The 14,835-nt window shown below is 45.0% G+C and overlaps 1 protein-coding gene across 2 annotated transcripts in view; it reads right to left on the bottom strand.

Annotated features, from left to right (window-relative positions):
* Positions 1-480: 480 nt before the first annotated feature.
* Positions 481-14,835, bottom strand: part of LOC109399664 (lipase maturation factor 2) — a 66,528-nt gene continuing 52,173 nt past the window's right edge. For both annotated transcript variants that reach the window (XM_029875385.2, XM_019693067.3), the window contains exon 3: positions 481-1,857. In XM_029875385.2, coding sequence (XP_029731245.2) covers positions 1,069-1,857 — 789 coding nt within the window. In that variant the 3' untranslated portion in view covers positions 481-1,068. The remainder of the gene's footprint in view (positions 1,858-14,835) is intronic.

Here is a 14,835-nt window from a genome sequence, read left to right as displayed (position 1 = left end):
GGAATTTAATTAGTTGGTTTTGTGTGTTTTTTAAATGTTTTAATATATTTTAGAGTCCGCAGAAGATGGTCGAAGGCCAGTAAAATCGACCGAAACGTCCGGACAGTCTGGCAAATAAGTTTTTAATTGTTTCTCGCCGAAAACCAATCGATGAACTACAAGCACAAAGCTACTCAATGAAGTCGAATAATATCATTTTCGACGAATCGCCGTTTAAATACCCATTGTATCAACTATTGACATGTTTAATTATGCTTACCTTGAAGTCCCTCTTGATTAAACCGCAGCCTGTTCAGTTTGGTCACTTTTTTTAGACCCAGCACACAGAAACTCCAAACCAAACCGCAAACCGATTAGACCATCCCACCACAAAGTTCATGCCATCGTCATCGTCAAACTGGGAATTGTCATCGGTAGCAAGCGCAAACACTAACACAAACAGAAAACCGGCGGTTAACCCAACTTTCTGTTCCAAGCAGGTTGTTCTTTTTTCTTCACTCGCCCTAATTGACTTTTTATTCATCAAAATATCCGTCTTGTACGGAAAGAGATACACAGCATCCGGTAACGAGGGCGGGCTGACGGTGAGACTTACAAACTATATCAAGAAGTACAATATTATTGCTAACGAGAGTGTGTGTGTGTGTTTGTGGATACAGAGCAAGTTTCGTCTTTATATGTCCCAAAATTATCGTGCAAACGGGATGGTGCGCATTGTCTTTTGTGCCGACATGAGATTGGGGGAGACAAGATGAAGAGAAACCGCTAAATTGACCGCAGGATCTGTCACATTGATTTTTATTAATTTAGTACGAATCAGTCAAATAATTCTGGATTTTGCCAAGATTTTAGTTATCAGGTATTCCTTGATATCAGTAGTCTAAACAGTTATGCTGAATTTCAGCAAACGTTGAATAATTGTTCAACTAAATATTCTAACTCTGCTCTATTTTACTAATGATTAACCAGAAGCTTAATTTCTTCGAATACTATATATGTATTGACCTAGCAAAATTCAGAAAAAAAATCTTCAAAAAAGGTATGTATGATTTGCTTCTTTGCTTCCACTTAATTGCGCCTTTGAGTAAGTATCATCACAAACGCAGCCATAAGCACACCCAACACCAGTAACGAACCCTCGAAAATGCCCAGGAAGTTTCTCACACCATCCATGAGCAATTTGAGGGGAAGATTCATGGCTTCAGGTGTGCTTGCTGTCGCCGGTATACCAATATCGTTGAGTTTTGTTTCTAAGAATCCATCAGCTAGCGTGTATGCCGGGAAGTAATCGTTGACCCGTTCCCGGGTCCAGAAGGTAGTGCTGTTCCCGTCGAACCAGGACGTGTAGCTGAAGTGGTACAGTGAAGCTCGGATGAACTTTGGAGGTCTCGAAGGAACGTTATCTTCGTCGAGCAGTTTAACCACTGTTGGTTCGTTTTGTAGTAGTCGTTGAACCAACGGATAGAGCCACTTCTGGTTATGTGGTTTGGAAACGGAAGCATCGTAGAACTTGAAATCAAACCGTGGGAAGTAGACCCAAGCGTAAGGCATGGACCCCCCCTGGCTCCAGGGTTTGTACTGGAAACCGTACTCGTGCCACGGCCCGGTCAGTTCGTCGGAGTATTCCAAGATGATCTCCAGCCGTTTCGGACGCATTTTGATCAGGTGTTGACCGTACTGGTTTACCACGAAGAGGTTGTGAAGGCCCTGGTAGGGCTTTGTGAGGATCGACGAGCTTATTGCTGTGGATTGTGTCAGTTGGAGGTGTGGAACGATCGATGTGAATAGAACCGCAAAAGCTGCTACCGTTGGAAGGAAGAGCTGCCAGTTCTCGCTCAGCTTGCGGATGCCGTCGGCCTGAAATTAAAAAAAGCACATTAAAAAATTGAAAATATTTACATGAATCATTACACAGTGAGTCAAAAAGTAAAATCACGAGCTAAAATCTGAATCTGAAAAAGCCAACAGGGACCCAAATAATAAAATATTACCAACATTTTTCATATTTTTCGTTTTAGGACTGAAAACTTGATGGAAAAGGCAAATGGCTTTTTCAGTATATTAAATCACGAACGATACATTTCCGACGTTTCGGCCTGAGGGTTTGGCCTTTTCCAAGGGTCGCAGCGTCAACCGTCTATCGTTCTTGGGATTTTTGCATATGGAATGCTCTTTTGGATGTTTTTTTTTTCATGTATACCATCTGTTATTTTGGATTTTAAAATTTTCTTTAAATTACTGTACACTAGTATCGACTTTTTTAAAAGAACAAGTGCACAGTGAATTACAATTTTACTTTCAACAATTAGGCTGACACAAATTTTGATTTTCTCTTAAGTCACCACCCCCAAAATTTTTGCCGGAATTCGACATTTGACACAAATAAATTGTTTAAGAAATTTAAAATTCTCGAGAAATTTTCTTAACAAATCCGATGAGTTTGACGATTTTGCCTAATTGTTTGGGTTTTTTTAATTAAATACATTTATTATTTATCATCCTCCCCCTTGACGAGTCAACCAGCAAAGTGACAAAAGAAGAAAATGAGATTTGTTCCGGCCTATGTTGAGATTCCTTCTGTAATTCATTTGTATTTTATTTTGTATCAGGCAATTTCTTAGGAAACTGCTTTGACATTTTCTTAGAGATTCCATCTGCATTTGTTTTGCAGATTGTCTTATACAATTTAGTCAGTAATTCTTTTGGAATTACTTCGACAATTTCTTAGCAAAAACCTTTCATAACGTTGTTTATAAGTATTCTTTGAATATTCCTTAGGATAACTTTTTGGCAATTCCCCCTGAAGTTCTTTCAACCATTCCTTTCATAATTTCTCAGGCAATTTTTAATAAAATACCTTCCATAATTCCTGCTTATTTATTTGTAAATACCTTTACTTTTGCATACTTTTGCAAATATGTAACAGTAATTCAACTGAACCCCTTGATCTACTCAACAACTTTACCGAAACAACCATCTTCCTAAACAATCAGGATCCTGAGATAAATTAAATTAAGGTGAAACGTCGACAAATCCCATTGCAACTTTGCATACAAACTTTAGAGGCACAAATCTGACGAACGAGGGCTCGAACCAAGTCGCACTTGTTTATCCTGGCTTTGCTCACTTGCAAAAAGAGGCAGCTTTTCCAAATCGAGCGCATTTGTTTACGAATTTTCAAGATTGGTGCTCTTGAAAACTTGAGTAGGGGTCCAAGTCGGCCATTGTGGCAGCCATATTGGTATTCTCTGAAGTTTCTCCTTAAAACTTTGAATACCCTTCAGTGCCACCTAGTGGTAGTATTTTGAATCATACGGCCCATCTGGGAGAAACATCAAAATTAGAAAACACAGAATGCTGATTAACATTCACGTACGCGACCCACGCCAACTCATTTGCAAAATGCTGGCATTCCGTCAATTTTCTTCCGATTTTTTTTAATCGCCCTTAATTGATCATGAACTAGGGTTCTATGACAAAAGGTCGAAGTTCAAAAGGTCGAAGCTCATAAGGTCGACGGTCAGAAGGTCGAAAGAACAAAAGGTCATAAGGTCGAAGGGTCAAAAGGTCGAAAGGTCAAAAGTTCGAAATAAAAAAAATAAATAGGACAAAAAGTCGAAAATACAAGTGGTCAAAAGGTCGAAGGTCGAAATGAAAATATATCAAGGACAAAAGGTCGAAAGGTCGATGGGTCAAAAGGTCGAAAGGTTGTCATAAAAAATAACTATCACAGAACGTCGAATGGAAGAAGGTTGAAGGACAAAAGCTCAAAGGCTGAAAGGATCAGGATTCGTTGAGTTCGAGAAGCCGATTTCAGATTTATCCAAGTACCGGCAGCGCGATGATGTTCGCCATTAATATATTTTGTCACTCATAATTAATATGAATATTTGGATGGAATTAAAAGAAATTGTCGAAACGAAAAGTATCGAAAAATTCAATGTCTAATAAGTACAATAAATTAGAGGTAGGTAAAAGTAAATAAAACGTAAAGTTGATATCTACATTTTTTTGATATTTTAGAAGATATTGGAGGAAGATCTTTTTGGAAAATCTAAAATCAGATTAAAAATAACTGCTGCGGTAGTATAACTTGAAAGTACGACCTATTTTAAAAGAAGGCAAAATATTATGAACAATTATATTATTAGTAAGTACGCGAAAAATTGCTGAAAGGCATTACTTAAAAGAACAGCCAATTTTTCAAAGAAGGCCAAATTTTATAGGAAACAGTAATTCTCGGATACTTTTTCAAAACGACGTATAATACACGCCAATCCTATGTTGATACGTCGTTTTGAATAAGTATCCGAGAATTGTAATCACGCCTACAGCCGTAAATAGGTTACTCCAAAGAATCGTCATTGTTCAACTAGTACCAGTTGAACTGATATATGACGCCCAAATTAAAGGATAGATTCCCGTTTCGTTCGGGAATTCCTGGGTATAGTGTAACATTGTGCTTATACACGGAGAAAAATTTCTACTCAATCCTTTGTTTTCTTACTCAGCTTACGTTAAAAGTAGGACAACCCATTGCCAATAGGTTGTCCCACTTTTAGCCGAAACTGAGTACGAAAACAAAGGATTTTTTCAATTTCTGAGTAAGGCCAACTCAGTCATTGAGTAGAATTTTTTCTCGGTGTACAATTTAACGAAATGGCAGGCAAAAAAGCCCTTTATTTAATAACTGTGGCAGTGCTAAAAGAACACTAAGTTGAAAAGATGCAGGCCGAGTTACAATGATAATGTAAAGTAAGAAACAAGACGATAAGAGGGATTTAGGATCGTTTTCGGTCAGTTTTTACCCATTCGACCTTTTGACCACTTGTTCTTTCGACCTTTTGTTCTACTTTGTTTTATATTTCGATCTTTTGACCGTCGACCTTTTGACCTTCGACCTTTTGTCCTTCGACCTTTTGTCCTACAACAAAGTTGAATCTATGACAATTCGATAAGGTCGAAGGACAAAAGGTCGAATGGGACAAAAGGTCGAATGGAACAAAAGGTCAAATGGGACAAAAGGTTAAATAAACAAAAGACAATTTGGAAGACAAGAAGAAGTGATCGGAATTTGGTAGAAAAACGACTAAATAATTCAACAACTTAAAAACATTATTGAAAGATAGGAACCTTGTACATAGTAGATTAAACGGTTCTTTTATTACCGCATCGCATTGCAGTTCCGAATAGATGCCCATAAATGATAGAAAATGATTGTTATTAATTTAAGTGGTAGAAAACAATATTCATTGAATGAAGAAGGATGAATTATAGATTGATATTGTCAGTTGAAACTTTAATCATAACAGTCATTTATTAAAGCCATACAGTCTTTGAATTAGAGAAGGACAAATCGCTGGGTATAATATGAGCACACAAAACCTATAGTAATTCGCAAGAACTGCCTATCAATCCAACAAGGAATGATCACAAAGCATAAGTAGTCAATGATTATTTCTGCAGAATAGTTAGGAAGAACAGCTATTGCATAAAAGAAAGCAAAATTTCTGATTGAAAAATAAGTACATAAAGAGTCAATAATGATTTCAGTAGCAAAACTTAAAAGAACAGCCTAAAAATTTAAGAAGGAAAAATTCATGATAAAAAAACAAACTAAATTGCCATAACATTGACGCAACTTGAAAGAACAGTCCATAAACAAAAGAAGGAAAAATTTCCTATAAAAATATTAGTGACAGAAATGCAAATGATTTCTATAACAGCACCACAGACAAACAGACGTAACACTCTTCAAAACGGCTCGGCACATGCATTTAACGATCAATTCAAAATTCATTTGATTTGCGCGATCGTTCCACCAGATGCACTAGTGTTCGATCACTTTGACGTTTGCTAGTGTACACGTTGCTGAATGATGCAAACGAAAATTACAGGCAATTAATGTAGTAGTGAGCGTGTCAGCAAAACGTCAAATCGAAATCCATCATGGCCGGCAGTGTCGCGCGCGGTTCTACCAACAGGTGACAGTGTGTTTATGAAAATGACTCCGGGCAAAAGTTTTCGATGAATTTCCTCTAAGAGTTACGTCTGTTTGTCTGTGACAGCCTAGCTGACAGCACTATAATGTTTCTTTCAATGAGCAACAACAAAGAATAATCAAATATTTTTTAGTATAAATGAGACACACCAGCTGGTAAATTGGTCCACTAGTTTTTGTGTTCATTCGACCTTTTGTCCATTCGACCTTTTTGACTGAAAAAAAAAACAACAATAAAGTTTCATCTCACTTTAGCTGGGGTACAACTTTATTACCAGTCGTCGGAACGCGTTGCGGTTTTTGAAAAAAAAAGTCTCACCATTTCTCGATGAATCATGCAAAAATAAGACGATGATTTTTTTGTATGGAGCTTTCATTTACGCGGCCGCGTAAACCGCGTAAAAAAGACCTGACTGTATATATTCATAATCGGACGACTAGAAAATATTTCATCGGCGAAAATTTTTCCATAGATTTTGTATGGGACGTTTTTTTGGGCTAAAATAGCAATTGATGATTTTTAGTATGGAAAATAGCTAAAAACTCATCTAACTCAAATTTTCCCCGGCAGAATATTTTAAAATTTTGCATTTATAAATAATAGCCAAAATTCTAACATTCTATGAAGAAAAATCCGAGGTACATGAAATTTCGATAATAATCAAAATTTTGACACCGTGGGAGGTAAGACTTGGTATGTTTTCGATTTTTTTTTGTTTTCATATAAGTGCGGACCACCATAGTGCAAAGTCTTCTGCAAAGCTAATCAAGACTTCAAGAACTATCCGCAAGGTGGCGCCAATAAGTCTATGAAGTTTTAAACTGCTGTATCTCGAGAGTCACTTAGAAGAATTCCGTCTTCGGCAAAGCTCTAGCGAATATGAGGTTTTGTCAAGTGAGTTGCGATGGGGATCTCGGTCGCGTTGCATTGTTCGAAGGAAAGAGTGAAAAATGACGCGAGTTTGTTGTAGTTGCGATGAAAATCTCGGTCGCGTTGCATTGTTCGAAGGAAGAAGCGAAAAATGATGCGTGTTTGAAGCAGTTGCGATGGGGATCTCGATCGGGTTGCATTGTTCAGCGGAAAAAACGAGAAGTGACGCGTGTTTGTAGCAGTTTCGATGATATCTCGGTCGCGTTGGATTGTTCGAAGGAAAAAGTGAAAAGTGACACGTGTTTGGGGCAGGTGCACGTTGTCCTTCCTCGTGAAGTGCTAAAAATGGATGCACACTTGGTAACAGTATTGCAAAAATTAAAGGAGTTAATGAGTGGTTGCGGTCAACCGACGACATGAAACTGGGTGAGATCATTCCGAGTTTTTTTTTTCTTTACATATTAGAAGAAGTTGGGGTAATTTCGCCAATGCGTTTTCGTCTGTAATATCTGCAAATTAATCTTGTATTTCTGGTGCAGGCCTTATATTGAAGCGATAAAAATGTTAGAAGAAAGTAATTGCAGCTCACAACAATCATTGAGCAAATTTAAAATAATTGGCTTAATTACCTCAACGGCTGTCGATTACAGGTAACACATGGGACTACTCTTAGTAAAATACATAGTTCGAAAATAGCTATCTAAGCTTGAAGGTTTATTCTCCGTATACTCTAAGTTCAATACTGTGGGAAACGCGCGACTATTTCCGTGAGTCGACTGGCTTTCTCGGTAGGGAGATGGAGACGCGAATATTGAATGCAAAATCAGAAGCGCGCGATAACTTTCGCGGGAAAGTCGGTTTTCACGGTAGTGTAAACGTTCAATGCGGTGACGCGTTTTTTTTTTTTTTATAGAATGAGGAAACCTGTTGGTTAGCAACACCGTAGGAAAACCACATTCTGCACTACCTGACCTTGCTCCGCGGCACGCCCGTTAGGGATTACTTCGTAGAGGAGGGGGGGACTGTGCTTTCGCACTCTCGCTCATCTGTCAGCCATCACACTCGGCATATCTCTAGGGGGCCAACTCGACTAACTGTTGGTCGGCCCGCCATTTCCTCTGGAGGTGGAACACGATTGTGGATACCGTGGTCGACACGGTATTCCACTTGTCCACCCCCGTACACATCCTCTCAATAATGTTATCGGGAGTAGTATCCCTGCCGCATACCTCTAACATGCTCGACCTCTGTTCCGCAAAACGCGGGCACTCGAAGAGTACATGTTCCGCCGTTTCCGCCCTGTTTGCACACTCCGGGCATGAGGGTGAGTTTGCATGCCCGAACCTGTGCAGGTACCACCTAAAGCACCCATGGCCCGACAGGAATTGTGTCAGGTGAAAGTTCACTTCGCCATGGGGTCTACACGTCCACCGGGACACGCTCGGTATGAGCCTGTGTGTCCACCTTCCCTTTGTTGAAGAGTCCCAGACTCTTTGCCATTTCACCATAGACGAAGTTCTGGCGTTTCGTCGCGCACCTCTCGTACCTCTTTCATCGTAGCACTCAACATCCTCGGCCAACACCAGTGCTATCGGCATCATGCCCGCTAGCACGCATACCGCGTCTTTCGAGACAGTCCGGTATGCACTGGCCACCCTGAGGCACATCAGCCTATGTACACTCTCTAGTCGATCAACATTCCTCTGCAGCTTGAGCGCGTTCGACCATGCGGCGGCGCCATACCGTAGTATGGACACCGCGACTGACGCGAGCAGCTTCCGCTTACTCGAGACAACTGCCGAACTGTTTGACATCATCCTAGACAATGCCCTAACCGCTACACTCGCCCTCTTACAAGCATACTCGATGTGACTACTGAAGCTCAACTTGTCGTCGACCATGACTCCAAGGAGCTTCAGTGAGCGACAGGACTCGATCGAGCACCCGCCCGTGGTGACCACTGCCTGCTGTGCAGACTGGCGGTTGTTCACCACCACCACCTCTGTCTTGTGGTGTGCGAGTGTCAGTTGCCTCGACCTCATCCAGCCCTCCACTATGTCAATCGCATGCGCTGCCGTCAATTCCACCTCTTCGAGCGACTCACCGTATACCACCAGGGTAATGTCGTCGGCGAAGCCAACCAACTTTACTCCCGGTGGTAGTGCTAGCCTCAGTACTCCATCATATGCCGCGTTCCACAGTACCGGACCCAAGATGGATCCTTGCGGTACACCTGCAGTGACATTGTACTGTTTTTGGCCTTCCTCGGTATCGTAAATCAGCACCCTGTTCTGGAAGTAACTACCCAGAATACGCCTTAGGCCAGCCGGGACACCTAAGCGAGATATGGCGCTCTCTATGGCGGCCCAGCTTACACTATTGAAGGCGTTTCTAACGTCTAGCGTTACGATCGCGCAGTACCGTATGCCTCTCCTCTTTTTCTGCAGCGCAATTTCGGCCAATCCAGTCACCGACCTAATGGCATCCACTGTCGATCTACCTTTGCGAAACCCGTACTGGCTGTCTGATAGCCCCGCGTTGTCCGACCTCTCGGTATAGACCAATAACCTTGACAGAATGATCCGCTCTAGGAGTTTCCCGGCCGTGTCTAAGAGGCAAATTGGTCTATAAGCCGACGGGTCGCCTGGTGGCTTCCCGTGCTTGGGCAGTAGAACCAATTTTTGCCTTTTCCACCTCTCCGGAAACTCGCCTCTATCCAAGCATCTCTGCATAGCCGATCTGACCATGTCAGGGCTAGCCTCGATGGCCGCTTTAATAGCCACCGTCGGAATGCCATCCGGGCCCGGGGCCTTGTTCAGCTTAAGTGATTTCGCAATTGCGGCTAACTCCTCATTCGTCACTGGGGGAACCTCACTCGGACCAGGATGGTCTTGTGGTGTGGGTGCCCATGGTCTCACCTCGTGGTGCGGGAACAACGTTTCCACAATCCTCTGCAGCATCGCGGGAGAGCGTTCCGGTGGTGCAGATGTGCCTTTCGTTTTGCACATGACTACGCGGTATGCATCTCCCCAGGGGGTTGTGTTGGCCGTCTGACAGAGATCGTTGAAGCACGCCCGCTTACGCGCCTTGATCTCTTTGTTCAGTGCCAACTTTGCCGCCCTGTATGCCACCTCTCGCTCCGCTCTCGACTCATCGGTCCGGGCTCTCTGCATCCTTCTCCTTGCCCTGTGGCAAGATGCACGGAGCTCCGCGATTTCTTGACACCACCAGTACACCGGTCTTCGTCCATTCCTGGGTATGGATCGCCTCGGCATTGCCGCGTCACACGCTCGTCTCAAGGTACCAACTAGACCGTCGCTAGACAAGTAGTCTGTATTCTGCTCCATGAGCATCCGCTCCACAAATGCCGGCTTATCGAAACTCGAGGTTAGCCATCCTCGGTGAGTGTCGCTTATCCTCGACTGCTGCCGTCTACCGCCCTGTTCGACACTGTATCGAATCGCCAGGTGATCACTATGCGTGTACCCGTTATCAACTCTCCAGTCTGAGCTAGGGTTAAGCCCTGGGCTCCAGAAGGTCACATCAATGATGGACTCCGCACCGTTTCTGCTAAAAGTGCTTACACTGCCGACATTCGCGATCTCAACGTTCAATCCCGCCATAGCTTCGAGTAGAGCCCAACCTCTCTCGTTCGTAGAGCGACTGCCCCACTCGACCGCCCACGCGTTAAAGTCCCCACCGATGACCAAGGGGCTCAGTCCAGCTAGAGCGCTTGACAGCGAATCCAGCATGGACGAGAACTGACCTATCGGCCACCTAGGTGGGGCGGGGCATAGCAGCTGCAGTAGTAGACTCCGCCGATCTTCGCGATCACGAAGCCCTCGCACGTCGTGGAGATTATCTCCTGGACCGGGTACCGACCGGTCGTAAAGATCGCCGCTTTCTTGGCCTTATCCGCAACCCAGTTCCCGTTATTGGGGGGGATGCGATATGTGTGTGTGTGTGTATGTGTGTATGTACAATCCATCTCCCACTGACCGGCAGTGCTTTTATGGAAGAAAAATGTCTGCGTCTATTTTTAACTTTTATCCATAGACGCAAACAGTTTTAGTCCTGGATATGGAAGGTGATAGCTCTACTGCACTTCCAACGACCCATTTCAAGTATGACAGGGCTTCCACGTACATCTTGAGGTCGTTTTCTGAAACAGTAAGCCCCGCATTGATGCATCCGGATATCAATTGGATATCTGAAATGCATTAACACTTCCTGAATCAAAAATTTGCATTTTTGTTTCTGGCGCGTATTTAGGTATAGTAAATATCACATGTATGAATAAAATGACGTTTTTTAATTAGAAAGATCTCACCAAGTTCTTCATAGTCTGCCGTGATATAGTTGAACTCTTATTTCTCCAGCGATGCAGCAACGACCGAAATAGGATTGTTTTCATTGCCGCGTACACTTAAAACGACGTGGACCGATCAACCGAGTCAGCGATTACTGGCATTACGCCGAAACTCCCGAATAATGGATACTACGCTGAAGAATTACACTTTCACACGAAGAAAATTGACGGGGTGGCGTAATACCTGCCAAACCACCAGCGCAATCTTCGAATAAAGTTCGTTTTGAGAACGTGCAAAAAAAAAAATAATAACAAGCGGATTTGACACCCGTTCGCGGCAACGCTTACTCGCCACCCACGTTGTTTTTCTTCTCACTGGTAAGTCAAAATTCACTTTGCTTCGATATTTATTCACAGTTCAGCATTCTAAACTAAGCCAAATCAACGCGTCCACACGTGACAAAACTTTCCGGGTGGCGTAGTACCGACCAAACCACCAGCGGAACCGTGAAATTTGCGAACGCGAAGAAAACGTGACAAGCAAAATAAAAACACCCGTTCGCGGCAACGCCTGCTGCGATTTTTTCTTATTGGGGGGGATGCGATATGGGTCCGAAAGAAGCGCGATGTCTATACTCGACTCCGAGGCGGATTGCCACAACAGCTGCTGCGCGGCTTCACAGTGATTCAGGTTCAACTGTGTGACTTGCGTCATTTTCGGCCGTTACGTCCACTTATGCTTGGGCACTTAGGCCCACCCGTCACATGGCCCTTGTTCGTCGTGCAAATCAGACACTTTGGCGCCGATTTACACTCCCTGACGAAGTGGCCTTCTACTCCGCATCTTCTGCAGAGCTTGCTCCTATCCGGGCCTTTGCATGCCCACGACTTGTGGCCTCGTCCGAAACACCTGAAGCACACTTCCGGCGGCTCACATACACTAAGCGGGCACTCCGACCATCCGACTTCAACCATGCCCTTAGCAGTCGCTTTCTTCGCTTCCCCGACTGGAAGCTTGATCGTCGCGATCTGCGTACCTGCTGGGCCTCGCCTCATGTGGATCGATGCGCTTGGCGCGTCCACATTACACTGCTGTTTAAGAACAGCAGAGAGCTCCTCCGCGGTGGTGATCTCATCCAAGTTCTTGCACTGGATGGTCATCTCCGGCGTCAGAGCCCTCACCCGCACCTTTTCACCAAGCACCTCTTGTGCTAGAGCCGTGTAGGAAGAGCCCTTGTTAACGGCATTCTTCTTCAGCTCTAGCATCATCTCTCCAGTCCTAGTGCGCCGGATGCTTTTAACATCCGCACCTAGTCCCGAGAGACGATCCTCGCTCCGCATAGCCCGCAGCACATCTGCGTAGCTATTGCCCTCTGCTTTGAGCACCAGTGCGTCGCCTTTCGTACGCTTACGCGCCGGCTTCGCCTTGGTTTTGCTCAAAACCTTCTCTCTTTCTACGCGCCCTCTCTTGCCAACCGTGATCCAAGGGTTCACCTTCCCTTGGACCGGTTGGTCACTGCTACCGCTCTTAGCAGTCTCGCCTCGGGGTTTCGGCTCTTTGCCCCGAGCCCGTTTCGCGACCGGCTTGGCGTTACTCGCACTACGCGGGCGTTTGCCACTCACCGGCCGCTCCTCATCCATCGATCTCGGCCGTTTGGTTTGGGCCGAGATTTTTCCACTCTCTGCAGCCCCACCTGGCTGCACCTTGCACACACTCTCTGTGGAGGAGCGGTCCGTTTGCGTGGACCTCTCCTCTCTACCCGCACTACGATCGAACAGGAGATCGTACTCCCTCCGGGCCTGGGCGACCGAATCGCGGAGCCTCAGCAGACCTTTTTTAAGGTCTTTGCTGATGTTGTTCCGCCCACTGGTGTATCCGATCAGCTCGTCGAGCTGTTCGGAGCAGGGCCCTACATTTTCAATTTCAATTGAAATTTTCAGGCGAAGTTTGTAAACAATGTTTTCAATCGTCAATGGAAACAAGGCGCCGTCGTCGTCGCTCAGCCCGACTGTCATCGTCACCGATGAACCGACGCTGCCGCGTCGTCGCAGACGCCACTTTGTTTCGCACTCACAAGCTCACGCACGCTCGTTCGACATCGAATGAATTTCTCTGTTATAACTCAATTATTGAGTGTAACAACCGTCAAATCTGTGTAATGTTAATGTATGCTATGCATATTTTACTAAAATAGTTTATTACCCATGAAAATATTAAGCAAACATACATTTTAGACAATTTGAAAATTTCAATTGAATCCCAGTCGCTGTGAAAATTAGCCGCCACCCGTCGTTGCGTCGAAGAAAGTGACAAGAAGGGCGGATGAAGCGAAGCGCATGCGTTTTGTTTTGAATGTTCCCGTCGTCGGCGTCCGTCCGATGCTGATGGGCGCTCGCTTTCAGCGTCATGTTTTGGTTTCGACGATGTAGGCCCCTGGTTCGGAGACCACCAGCAGCTTCGGAAGTCCATCCCTATTGCGAGTCAGCGCACGCGTGAGCTCTGCTCCACTCATCTGCGTGTCCTCTATTGCCGACCCGACCCTCGGAGTGCCGTACTCCGACACTTGCGGGGATTCTACCCTCGACGCCTGCGTTGGTGATCTGACCAGTCCGCTTTTCGCGAACGGGTTGATCACCTCACCCTCTACGTTCTCAGATTCCCTAATTAAATACGTTTCCATCTCTACTGTAAGGGTCCCCCTTAGAGCCGCTATCCCTCACTGCCACTGAAGTAGTCGCCCAAGGATCCCGGTGGTTATCTATGCAAGCAGGGAGGCCACCCACGGGTTGGCACAAGCCCTTATGGGACCTGAGCTCAGAGCCAGGATCAGCGCAAATCAGGATACTTCAACTGAACCTACCTCCTAGTTTCCTAAGCTGGATGCAGTTCGGGAACGTACTCTAAGGCCTTGCCAAGGTTTTATGGGACGGAAGGCGGCTCCGACATTAGCCCATCCGTCGTTTCAGGTCAGTGTCACCCGGCCCTACTAAGAGGATAGAATGCCGTCACCACCAGCACTCCTCTACTCCGCGGTCCTCTTAGAGTGTACCATCTCATTGACCAGTATCGTCGCGCGCCAGTATATCGTAATCAGGAGCTTACTGACATCGCTCCTGATGTGCCCGAGGCACCCCTGACTAGGCTATGGCACTTTGGAAGCGGTGCCGGTTCGCTTGAACAGAGTTGATGCTTCCGGATGTGTGGTATTTCTGAAGAGGCCCAGCAGAGCCCACTGCTGAACCCCCGCCACGCCTAGGCAAACTCCGCTTGAACAGTTCGTGTGCAGCGCACATGATGCTCGGTCACCTTGCGATGCCAAAGGTGGTGAGTCCTCACTGATGTTAGAACATGCTTCGCCTAAGAAACGCCATCTTAAGCTCCCACCGACGCGGTGACGCGTTTAATATAGAACGATCGTTCACGTATGTGCATTACCCTTACTATCGCGACCAAATAAATCATAATCGTGATGAAGAGCACGAAGTGATCCACGCCTAACCCTGCCCTACTAACAAAGACTCCTTCCCGAGACAACTGTGGGGATGCTGTGGATGCCACGGTTAGGGGCTGTTCATAAACCACGTAGACCAAAATTTGGCCATCTCAGACACCCCCCCCCCTCCCCCTTTCGTAGACTTTTGTCCATACAAAAT

Source organism: Aedes albopictus, chromosome 3 (genome assembly GCF_035046485.1).
Source record: "Aedes albopictus strain Foshan chromosome 3, AalbF5, whole genome shotgun sequence".
Taxonomy (NCBI): domain Eukaryota; kingdom Metazoa; phylum Arthropoda; class Insecta; order Diptera; family Culicidae; genus Aedes; species Aedes albopictus.
Note: the sequence above shows the minus strand (reverse complement) of the source record. Positions and strands in the feature narration are given on the sequence as shown.